This window comes from Ictalurus punctatus, chromosome 12, assembly GCF_001660625.3.
Source record: "Ictalurus punctatus breed USDA103 chromosome 12, Coco_2.0, whole genome shotgun sequence".
In the NCBI taxonomy this organism is placed as follows: Eukaryota; Metazoa; Chordata; class Actinopteri; order Siluriformes; family Ictaluridae; genus Ictalurus; species Ictalurus punctatus.
The window spans coordinates 5,154,305-5,166,627 of NC_030427.2; the positions used below are offsets into that span (position 1 = coordinate 5,154,305).

The 12,323-nt window shown below is 39.9% G+C and overlaps 1 protein-coding gene across 4 annotated transcripts in view; it reads right to left on the reverse strand.

Moving 5' to 3' along the window:
- igfbp2a (insulin-like growth factor binding protein 2a) overlaps positions 1-12,323 on the reverse strand; it is an 84,910-nt gene that overhangs the window by 57,288 nt on the left and 15,299 nt on the right. For all 4 annotated transcript variants that reach the window (XR_008397278.1, XR_001814271.3, XM_053684164.1 and 1 more), the window contains exon 2: positions 11,158-11,333. Coding sequence is in view for 2 of the 4 variants with exons in the window: in XM_053684164.1 (XP_053540139.1) it covers positions 11,158-11,333 (176 nt within the window). In the remaining 2 variants the exon portion in view is untranslated. The remainder of the gene's footprint in view (positions 1-11,157; positions 11,334-12,323) is intronic.

Here is a 12,323-nt window from a genome sequence, read left to right on the forward strand (position 1 = left end):
CCTGCTCTCAGTTTGATCTTGACTGGTCACACTTCAGAAGTCCTATCTCACCAAATATGTCACCTAACACTTCTGTGTCAATGCTATCTACCCTCACAATGAGGCCCATTTGTAGTTCATTCCCAGAAGTTTATGCACATATGGCCCTTTTACAAATATTGGCATCTTTTTTTTAACTGCTTTTTGCCAAAACATATCCCCAAGCATACCACTTCACCTCCTGTACTCATAACAAGTGACTTCGGCGGTATTTTTACTAAGAGAATGACACTGCAAAAGTAAAAAAAAAAATGTTTGCTGTGACATCACCATGATGTCTGGCCCAGTATTTATCTTAAGCTTGTTTAAAATCCCACTGAGTTGGTCTCTTCTTCTATTGGCATCCTGTGGTGCTCCATTTGAACTGAGGCTGTTGTAAAATGTGTATCATGGCATTCACTGCACAATCCTGTCACATGTCTGAGCTTTGTTGCATAATTTGCTCACTTTGGCATGCTAAATGAATAGCGTTTTGGAAACTCAGTTCAGGTTCTAGCTGCAACTTCTGTGAAACATCACTATCCAGAATGATCTGGATGATCTGAATCAGAATGATCTGTCTCAGATTTGGTCATCTTTAATATGCCCAAATTCACACTACTGAGTGAGTTCATACCAGCTCCTGATGAAAGCCTCAACTGTTTCTCCTGACTTTTGGATCTGCTTGTAAAGTGGTCATTGAATTTGTCCATTACTGTCTTGTAGTCAAACTCCAGATACCTTTCGGTCGTGATATACACAAAAGTGCCATACACAAAAGAGTTGTAAATTGGCTCTGCTTCACTGCCCAAGACATAAAGAAGTGAGTTAACTTGTTCTACGCCAATCTCCTTGTCGAGTTGCTATGTCAAAACAGAAGCTCCACATTGGCCACTCTACTGGTTTTGAGAAGTCAAATGGCTTCGTGGTCCAAGTATTCTCTGATATCTTCTCTTTTTGTGTACATCTCATACTAAATAGTTTTAGATCTTCAAACATAAAACAAAGGCAACCTTAACAAACACACAACACAGTTTTTATTATTTTTTCTTTTTTAAGCAAAAAAGTTATCCAACACCTATCACCAATATGAAAAACTAATTGCCCACTTAAACTTAAAATCTGGCAAAATTCATACAAGCCTTAATGTTCTTCTGTGTTAGCAGTGGTTTTTGCCTCGCCACTCCTCCATGGATGCCATTTTTGCAAACATAATATGTTCTGATGACATCGCCAGTCAGTCTTCTTTTCGTCAGCGTGACATTATGATAATGTTGTGACCACATCTTAGTAAAGTTCCATTTTTTAATAATCTTGTCTGAGTCCAGAAACATCGTGATCACGTTCTCAAAAAAGGTCACTAACTAGTCTCTCTGAGAACATTGTGCAGATGTGGTACCCTGGTATCCAGATATTGCATCAAATTTCATTTGGGTGCAGGCTTTTTGCCTGCACCCAAATAGGTTATTTCATAGCTTTGTTTAACTATTATTTGATGATAAAGAATGAACAAGTATTTAAAAACTTTACGGCCTACCTATAGACATCTATAAAATCTATAAAATCTTTCACAATAAAATGATTGACGTGATGAATAAATCATTTGACAGTGAAAAACTTCCCTCTTCCTTACGTTCAGCCCTCATAACTTGAATCTTTATGCCAGGGAAATTACCTATGAAATGTGTCTCTTACAGACCCATTAGCCTAACTCAGACACCTGATAATTGCTAAAGTATTGGCCAGCAGTCTTGGTAATATCTGTCAGTATTGATTGATCCTGATCAAAATGGTTTTGTGAAAGGCAGACAAGCTTTTCATAATACCATATACGTTCCGTGTTAAATGTCATGCACATTAAAAAAGAAGTCCCAGATACAGCATTATTTTCCTTAGATGCGGAGAAATCTCTTGATAGGGTGGAGTGGGACTTTCTTTTTGATGCCAGTGTTGACCCTTATTTTAGAAAAAGGATTAAAATTTTATATTCAAATCCTACCGCAGATATAATAACTAACAACATAGAGTGTTGTGAAAAGTATTTGCCCCGATCCTGATATCTTCTGTTTTTGTCTCTTATAATGAATTGTTTCAGAAATTAAAACAAAATCTTAGATGAAGCAAAGGCAACTTGAGTCAACACAAAATACATTTTTTAAATGGTCGTGTTTTTATTGAAGCAAAAAAGTTATCTAATACCAACTGGGCCTGTGTGAAAATGTATTTGCCCTCATAGTTACTAATTCCCCAAATCTATGAAATTGCATTCATAATGAAGTTCAGCTGGACTAGATGCAACCAAGCCTGATTGCTGGAAGAAGGAAGAAGGTGATTGACATACATCAGTCTGGGAAGGGTTACAAAGCTATTTCAAAGGCTCTGGGACTCCAAACAACCACAGTGAGAGCCATTATCCCCAAATGGAAAAACTCAGCACAGTAGTGATCCTTCTGGCAGTGTGATGGTGTGGGGATGCTTTGCTGCTTCAGGGCCTGGGCAAATTGTAATAATTGAGGGAAACATGAATTCTGCTCTCTACCAGAAAATCCTACAGGGGAATATCCAGTCTTCAGGCCATAAGTTGAAACTTGTGAGGGGAATTATAAATTTTTACTTTGTAATAGTTTTGTTCTTGTTCTATTCATTCTCATCAGAGGATATCGCCTAAGAAGGCCAGATCATGTCACTTAGATCAGTACAGAATGTTTATCTGCTTACAGAGATACAAACATGTTTTTCTGTTCAAGGTTCGCCTGCACATCTTCTAAGACTCTGAAACAAATCCTGTTTAATACTGGATAGAAGAAAACAGGATAGAACAATGAGAGCGCTCTCATTGTTCTATCCTGTTTTCTTCTATCCAGTATTAACCATCTTTCTGTAATAAACCTTTTTCACCTCAGAGTACAAGTCTGCAAGTGCTGTCTAATTTCCACAACCTTTGGCGTCTCCTGGCTGGGCTGCGTGAGTCTTTCAGCTTTTCTGGACAACAAGCAAACCGGAGGACGCTCGTGAAAAAGTTTCACCCTGAAATCCGTATGGACGTTGTCTCAAAGCAGCTTTACAGAAATATATAAACATGGTATACAGATTTTAAAAGTGCAAATTTATCCCAATTGAGCAAGTCGGTGGCGACAGTGGCAAGGGAAAACACCCTAAGATGTTAAGAGGAAGAAACCTTAGTGGAACCAGAATCAGAAGGGAACTCATCCTCATCTGGGTAACAACAGATGGTCTAAATATATTTTTTTTAAATAGTGTAAAAACCAATATGATGTATGGGTTAAAGAATGTCTTTTCCCAGAAAAAGGTAGTTTTACTCTCAGACAGTTAGAACAACAGAAATTTAATTTGGAGACAAAGGGGCGAGAGACCCTTAAAACAAGAGTGAAGTGCAGTTTTTGGCTGACTGTAACTTATTTGCTGAATGACAGCGTGAGGCGCATAAAAGAGAGAAAAAAAAATGTCAGGCAGGGCCCTCATCTGTTTCTCAGTGTGCTAAGTTAAGCCGATCCTGACTTGGACTCCACCCCACCACGACACCCACAGCTAGTAAGGAGGGAGGAACCTGCAGTTTCAGAGGCACCTGCTCACGATGAAGTGGCCCAGCATATGCCACTCTATCCAAACCTGTCAGAACTGAGCCACCAACCCCCACCGAATTATGCGCCAGCCGTCCTAACTTCACCGGTGGCGTTACACACGAGATTCCAAGTGAAGGGACCAACAACATTGCTGCCTGAGGGCTTCAGACCAACAAAATCAGACCGTGAAGGGACAGTGCACGCTGTGGTAAATGCCCCAATGCTAGAAGTGGCCGGTGAAGGAGGCCCTATGCTAGTTCACAGACCCTGGACATTGGAAGACATCAAGAGCAGCATGACGCATCTGCTGGCACTCTGCGATGTAGGAGGATGAAAGTTTGGGGATGAACTTCAGATATTCTCCAGGGAATTCAGACCTACCACTCATGAACTACGATGAATGCTCATAGCGAAACTTGGCACAGACTGGGTCAAGGTTTCACATGAATTCCCGGAGGACGATGTCCACCTGATCAACCCACAGTGGGATGATGGAGTCAACGCAAGGTACAGAGCACAAATCCCAGCGCTCATCGATGAACATCTTTCCTGTGCGAATGGACATGACAAAAATAGCGATATGCAAGCGGCAAGATTCAGAGACTGTGTCCCAGTATCTATTGCATCTCACTGAAGTCCATGATGCAAATTTAGGCCAGTAGCACTGGCAGATGGACAAGCAGCCAAAGTTACGGCATGGGAAGCACATCTCAGAAACAGCTTCATGAATGGTATGAAACCAAAGATTGCTGCTCTTGTAAAACGTCAATGCATTACCTGGGACAATGGAAATCTGACTCAGGTAGAACGATATGCAATCCACGTTATGCTCCTACAAGAGGCAAAGGAAAGAAAGATGGAGAAGAGAGGAAGAGACCCAGGGTGGAGAGGAAAACCAAAAGGACGCGGACAAGGAAGGCCAGGTGACAACCCCCCCTAGATACAACTTCACATGTTTTATCTGCGGAAAAAGGATGAGGCACCTGGGAACAGAAGAGGTGACATCAGACACCCAAACTATCAGTTAACTCACAAAGAACGGGAACATATGCACATACCCACATCCAACACTCGTCAGACTGACAATTCACAAATGTCTGAACCAGTCATGACCCTTAACCTTTTAAAGTATAATGCCTCTCCCTTTACACCGTTACCATGTTTAACTCTTGTAATTAATGGACAAAGTGAAACATTTTTGGTAGATTCAGGAGCAAAGTAATAAAACACTGCAAATTAAAAGAATCTCTGAAAATGAGTTCACGGTCACTGCGCTCCATGGGTGTGACGGGACATTCAGTATTAGAATGTTTCTCTGAACCGCTATGTTGTGAAAGTGAAAATGGGAAAAGAGTAACCCACCAATTCCTAATTTCGTCTTCATGTCTAGTCAATCTACTGGGCAGGGACTTAATGTGTGTTTTACACTAAAATCTCCTCAACTCAGGGAACTCCGTTTGTCAAAGAAACAGAGTGCTGTGTTTATCAGTGGTCCATGCATAGCAAGCCTAGAGCCTGTGCTAAAATGATAAAATGATAGGAGCACATGATAAAATGAAGGACAAGTGTGTTCATTTTATGCTGTCCTCTGCCCTCCATTGCACTACACGAGTGCAAAAAGGGAGAGATTCCGAGTTTGAAAAAGAATGGTTTATGGATATCCCAGAAAGGGAAGAGCTGTACCTATATTGGTGTGACAAATTTTGTGCATGTTCAGTCAAATTAAGTGACACACAGATGTGTGTATTTTTTGTCCCAGAACCAGCACCTCACGTCTCTTTAGCCAAAATAACGAACAAACAGTAGAAAGTCGTGGGACCATGGGTCAGATTATGTGAGAATGGGAAAATTACAGATTGGGAACAGAAACCCACCTCCAACATATGGTACAATCCGACACTGGGAGTTTATAAAAAATTCTTTCTGGAAATGTGCAGGGTTAACCGGGATGTCATTTGTCATGACAAGGGAATGTTTCTGAAGCTTGGGACAAGTCCCACACCCCAGAGATACACCAACAATTGAAGAAGGTGCTTCTCGGGCTGTGGCCCTAAGGGAAACATGACGTAGGCCTGATTAGAAGTGCACCACCGGTTGTAATCAGGCCTAAATCTGACTTTAGACCCAGACAATCTCAATACCCTCTTAAATCAGAAGCTATTGAGGGAATTAGGCCAGTATTTAATTCACTACTTAAAGCAGGGGTCATTGTTCCCGGTCCTGATTCGTCAGTGTGCATTCCAATATTTCCAGTGAGTGAAGCAAAAAAAAACCTGCAACCTGATGAATGGAGATTTGTACAAGATTTGAAAGCGGTTAATGCAGCAGTCAAACAGAGAGTTCCAGATGTGCCAAATTCTTACACTATATTAAGCCAGGTTCCAGCAAATAGCGAATGGTTTTCAGTCATAGATTTAGCTAATGCATTTTTCAGTATACCTCTTCTTAAAGACAGTCAGTTTCGGTTTGCATTCATATTTGACGGACGTCCTGACACTTTCACTCGCTTGTGTTAGAGGTATTGTGAGTCACTAACATACAACCAAATGCTAAAGGACAGCTTAGCACCTTCAATGCTTTCTCCAGGGCACAGTGTGAAACTGACACCATTAAATTGTTACAGAATATTGCCAAAGAAGGCCACAAAGCCAGTCTCTCTGGACACTGGGGGTCCAGGGGGGTAGACCCTTAAGATGGAAAGATAAACCAAATCGTGATATTGGAGTGTACTGTGTGGAAGACTTATTGTCAATCACGCCAATCACATCGTTGCGGCAGAAAGAATGCATGACGCACACACTTTTACCCAAATTTGGTATTTAACTGATCGTGGTGACGGGTCTAAGTGCCTAAGGCGACGTGATTTCAATAGGTCCCACATAAGCCCGCGAAGTTCTTTAGTAGACTATTGCTGCAGATTATATAACAATTAGTAGTTAGAAGCCCGTATGCCAAGACATTGGCTGCCTCTGTAAACCGTTCTGTTTCGTCTTTGGTCATAAGAATCATTGCCAACAATGCTACCCACACAACATAACACATCCTCTCGTCATGCAGACACATAATGGTTATTCTATCATTGAACACATGCGGTCTGTGATACACAACCCTCCGCAGACTAGCGAGACAGGGTTTGATTGGCTAAACTCAGTACCTGGGGGATGGGGCTTGTGGATATTAAACGTCTGTCTATCAATAGGTGCAATAATTCTTCTTGTCTTGCTCATTTTGCCTTGTATTGTTTCTCTCATTTGGAACAGTCTCTCATGCTGATGTTGACAAAGACTGATTACAATCCCTATGATGACCAACCTGACTTGTATCCTAAACCTGACTAGGTACTAGATCCTCCCAGCGACACTGACAATGGCGACCCATTGACATCCATTTCACACCTATTGTAAATATTCCTTTGACCAGGATGACTCTCACCCTACATGAGATTGCTTGACCACAGGATACTTTATATACGCAAAAACAGCCTTAGCGCCTTCATTATGCTTGTTTTATGAAGAATTCAGTTGAACCGTGAAAGGATTCTGAAGCTCTGATGTATTCACGGCATAGTAATTTGTCTGTTAATTTTAGTTATCATATTTTGCAATGATAAAAGGGGGAAATGTGATGGAAATAATTAATTTTTACTTTGTAATAGTTTTGTTCTTGTTCTGTTCATTTTCATCTGAGGATAACGTCAAAGAAGGTCATGTCACGTCATTTAGATTAGTACAGAATGTTTATTTGCTTACAGAGACACAAACATGTTTATCTGTTCAAGGTTCGTCTGCACATCTTCTGAGAACCTGAAACAAAGCCTGTTTGAACTACCTCAAACTGCTTCTTATCGGTACACAGAAGTGCACCATGCTCTGCGTTTCATATATATAGCAGTTGTTCAGCACAAGCGCCTCAGAGCGCTCTCATTATTCTATCCTGCTTTGTTCTATCCTGTATTAACCAACTTTCTGTAATAAAACTTTTTCACCTCAGAGGACGAGTCTGCGAGTGTTGTCTAATTTCCATGACAAACTCAAATGCAACTGGATTATGCAGCAAGACAATGATCCAAAGCATAGGAGTAAGTCCTAATCCTAGAAGTTATTGAAAGTCTGATCTCCAGTTATCAGAATTGTTTGGTTGCATTTATTGCTGCTAAAGGTGGCACAACCAGATTTTAAGTTTCATTAGTTTTTTTTTTTTTATTAAACTTTATTTGCTTCAATAAAATAAATAAATAAATAAATAAATAAAAACTGTATTGTGTGTTTACACAGAGTGCCTTTGTTTTATGTATTTCAGTTGAAGATCTAAAACTGTTTAGTATGACACACAAATTAGGAATTTTATTAATAAGGCACAAGTTCATTCGCCTCTCTTACCAGGTTTGTCACCTTTAGAAAGAATCACCTTAAACCAGTTTCATGGTGGTAGGCAAATCTTCTTGTTTTATAGACTAATTACCTCTAACAATAGGGAAACTACTGAAAATAAGCATCTGGCCTGGTCTCAAGATTTAGGTGACAATATAACAGATGAGGAATGGCAAAGTATCTGTTTAAAAGCCCAAACCTAAACCATTAACATAAGGTTTAAACTCCTGCAATACAAGTGGATTATGAGAGTATACATAACTCCTGAATTGCTACATAAATTTAATCCCAACATTCCCCTACAATGAATAAAATGCAACGTAGAGGAAGGAACTTTATATCATTGCTTATGGAAGTGTCCCCAAACTTTTTTGGGAAAAGATTTTAGACTTTCTGTCATTGGTATCAAAACAAAATATTCCCAAATGTAATTCCCAAATGCTCGTCACTGAAAAAAGACAAAAAGCCCTAATTTTGAACAGTGGTTACTAGAGTTGTCTAACTGTCTGCCTATGCAAAAACTCACACATACTGTTAAGGAAAAACCTGAAAATTGTTCAAAATATGGAACCCCTTTATAGAATTTTTGAAGGAATCTGATCCAAAAAGTCTATTTTCTATGTAACCCATACATTATAAGATAGTGTTAAAGAAAAAAAACAAACAAACAATACATTACATTAGTGATAAACTAAAACATTGTGTGGCATATAATATCTTACCAATATTTCAATGTGATGACATTTGACGACAGTTGCACTGCCTGGGGAAAGAGCCTGCTACAATGATTGATATAAAAATAGCCTGGTTTTAGTCTTATATTCCCTCCCATATACTGTACGTTCTGTTACAGACACTATATTTCTGTGAGGTGACCATGTACAGTTTTCTTTGACCATAATTTTCGCCCATTAAAAATCAGCTGAACAAAATGCAAAGAAAAAAAGAATTTAGATTAAGGCTGCAACAAACTATTTTCATAATCGAGTAATCGGCCAATTATTTTTTAGATAAAACGGTTTAAAAACCATAAAATAGCTTTTTTGATTATTTTTAAATATTCCACAAACTGTTACAAATATAAACTTCAGACTTAAAAATCATTTTTATACATAATTATATAATTGTATATTATATAGTTTATAATAGTATTTATGCATTATTTTTCATGGAAGCACAAAAAAGCAACCGATAATTTAACTACAATCCCTGCACCTTATGGTTTCTGTTACACATCTTACACAGATCTTACATGCGCTCCCACTGTTGATCACTACATCTACACTGTGAATGAGGAGCAACACGGCCTAATTACTAATAGATTTACTTACACTTACAGATCACTCCCATTATAATAAACAACAGAAGTTACACTGCAAGCGTGCAAATAATATAGTGACAAACTTGACTTAAACTGAACCTGTTAAGCAACTCTCACTAGTTTCCCCAACCCCTTGAACAGTGGATATAAACAAAGTGTGTGCTCTTGCATCACATTCATGTTTCTGCGCTACACAAGCTCCGACTTTGCAAAGTTTGCAGGTTACAATTTTCTACATTACATTTAATACAAAATGCTGCACTACCTTAGAGAACTTGGAGGTCACACAATTTTGTCAGCTGTCACTGAGGTGACTGAGGTCATGTTGGGCATAAAAGGAAACAATGAGCCTGGGTATTCTGCTAAAGCTAGTGGTGTTGCATTACGTGAGTTTTATGTCATGTGCCATCATCTGGCTTATACTTCACTACGTTTTTTTTATCAGAAAATATTCTGAATCTTTTGGCAACAGTCGGTCAGGGTCAGTCTTGCAACTTTGTGGGGTGGACTCCTCTTGAGTGGTGGCAGACAATGAACTGTAAGATGCCTCAGCATTTTCACTTAATCGTGTCCTGGAAATGTGGTCAACCTCTGATCTGACACAAATCATTTAGTGTTCTGTGTTTGCAGTGGCACCAGTGTGGCCAGTGGTGTATCCTGCATATGCCAACCTGTCCACTTTTGCATTTTCTGCAATGAAACGTTTCAGCAATAGTGTGATGACAAATGACTCTTGCAGCAAATCATTTAACCAAACAGACTCAATTAAATCAAGTCACTGAATAAACTCAAGACTTCTGAATAATGATGTCAGACAAGGGTAACCTGTGCCTCCAAATGTCTAATTCATCTGGGACTGATACCACAAAATAGGTGAGGTACTCAAATAGCTTTGTCAAGTAGAAGATCCTACATCAGCTAATAGCGGTCACTAGCATGCTGCATTCACTCTGATCATCATTCTCTGTTGGTGGGCTATCGGCACTGCCAGAGTGGGCTCATTTTTCAAGTTTAGTAAATGAGAAGTAACTACTGAGAGTACATCAGTACTACTGATGCCAAGGTTGGAATGGAAGAACTGTAGTGGCTTGCACAAAGCCCTGACCTCAATCTCAGTGAACACCTTTGGGATGAACTGGAAAGCGAACTACGCCCCTGGCCTACTTGACCGACATCCTAAACCTCACTAATGTTCTTGTGGCTGAATGGTAAAATCCCCACGGCCGTGCTCCAAAATCTAGTAGAAAGCCTTCCCAGAAGGTTATTAAAACAGCAAAAGGGGACTAAATCTGTGGTCTGGTGTCCACACACCTCTGTTTATTTTATAGTGTATTTAGCAAATCCATGCATCCATAATGTCAATTAAAAACATGTATTATTATTTATCGTAGCTAAGTGGTGACAACACCTTTTTACAGCATACATGTGTTTTTGGTTTAATTTAAATATAGGTTATGTAAATTAAAAGCTTTTTAAAGGGTTAAGTAAATGCTTTGTAGAAAACTCAGATCTACACCATCAAGGATGCCTGGGATGCAGTAAGCATTCCAGTTCATCCCAAAGGTGTTCAGTGGGGTTGAAGTCAGAGCTTTGAGCAGGCCACTTGAGTTTTTCCACTCCAACTTTAGCAAGCCATGTCTTCATGGACCTCGTTTTGTGCACAGGGACATTATCATGCTGGAACATGTTTGGGCATAGTCAGGTGTCCACAAACCTTTGACTATGTACTCTATGTATACTTAGTGGACACTTTATTTTTCAGACCTACCAGGCAATTTACATATTCTTTTTTTCACATATTCAGTTCCTGACTATAGCTTATTCATTACTTTGCACAATTTCAGTTGCATTTTCCATCACTTACCAGCTTGCTGCGTTGTGCTTTGGGCTCCTCTGTTTTATACTTCATCTTGGTCTTCATCTGCTGCCGGTGCTGGATGACCGCACTCTCTTTAGGGCCCATCCACTGGCTGTCCTTTGTGGGCCTTCTGATTGGAGGGACTTCAGTTTGTTCTGCTTCCGGCAGCTCCAGCACCTCACCTGCCCCAAAAAAGAGCCAAAATGAGTGTTTAAAGGAGAGTAGGTAAATTAGCTGCAAGTGGTCTTGTAAGAACAGCCTACCAAAATCTTACAATTGATACAAAATCTTACAAATGATACAAACTGTATCATGTGAAAGTGGAAGAATACCACATTGAATTAACAGGCTTCCACTAAATGGATATTAAAAGGGACAGGTGTTTAGGTACTTTAGGAGTTGGCTCTTCTATGAACATTATGGAGGAAAATCAGGCCTGGCCACAGTAGGCACACAACTGGCAGACAGGGGGTTATTTCTTAATTACACAAAAACTAAATTCCAGGGGAAAGAAAATTGGCCAAGGGTGATGAAGTTATGAGGGAAAAAAAAGCTATTATTGCAAACCCAAAAAAATTTTCAAGAATGTCTTTTGCCGGAACCCAGGAGTGTTTCTTGAGCCTTCCCAGTCTGCCAGGTAATATAAGGTGATACCCAACTGCTTGGAGTTGAGGAGCATCTTGTGTACACAGGTGTGTCCTCGATCTCCAGTGGAGGGGATGGTTCAACTCCAGTCATCAGGTGGGTAGGTATGGAGATACATGGTTTGAGTAATTACATATGGAATGTGGGTGTGATTCTATATTGTGGGGGTCATTCTAGTTTATACAATACTGAATTCAACTATTTCATCACTTTGAAGGGACTTTTGAAAGGCTTTAGTCAGAGTTCTCAGGTGAATCGTCAGACCCTCTGGCAAGGTTGCAGAGGTTGATGAGGGCACCTTAGGCTGTCTGCTAGGCTCTTATGTAGTTGGACGGCTCTTTGTAGACAGATGTGCGCTGCATCTCATCTAATTGTCTACCACTAGCACGTTAGATGGCTCTCCCGACCATGTAGACAGTGGCGATTGGTACTACAGCACACACATAAATGGAGTGAGGCCTGTGGACAAGTGGATGAGGGAATTCTGGATATATACATCTAAGGGAGGAAACCTGTTCCAGTCATTC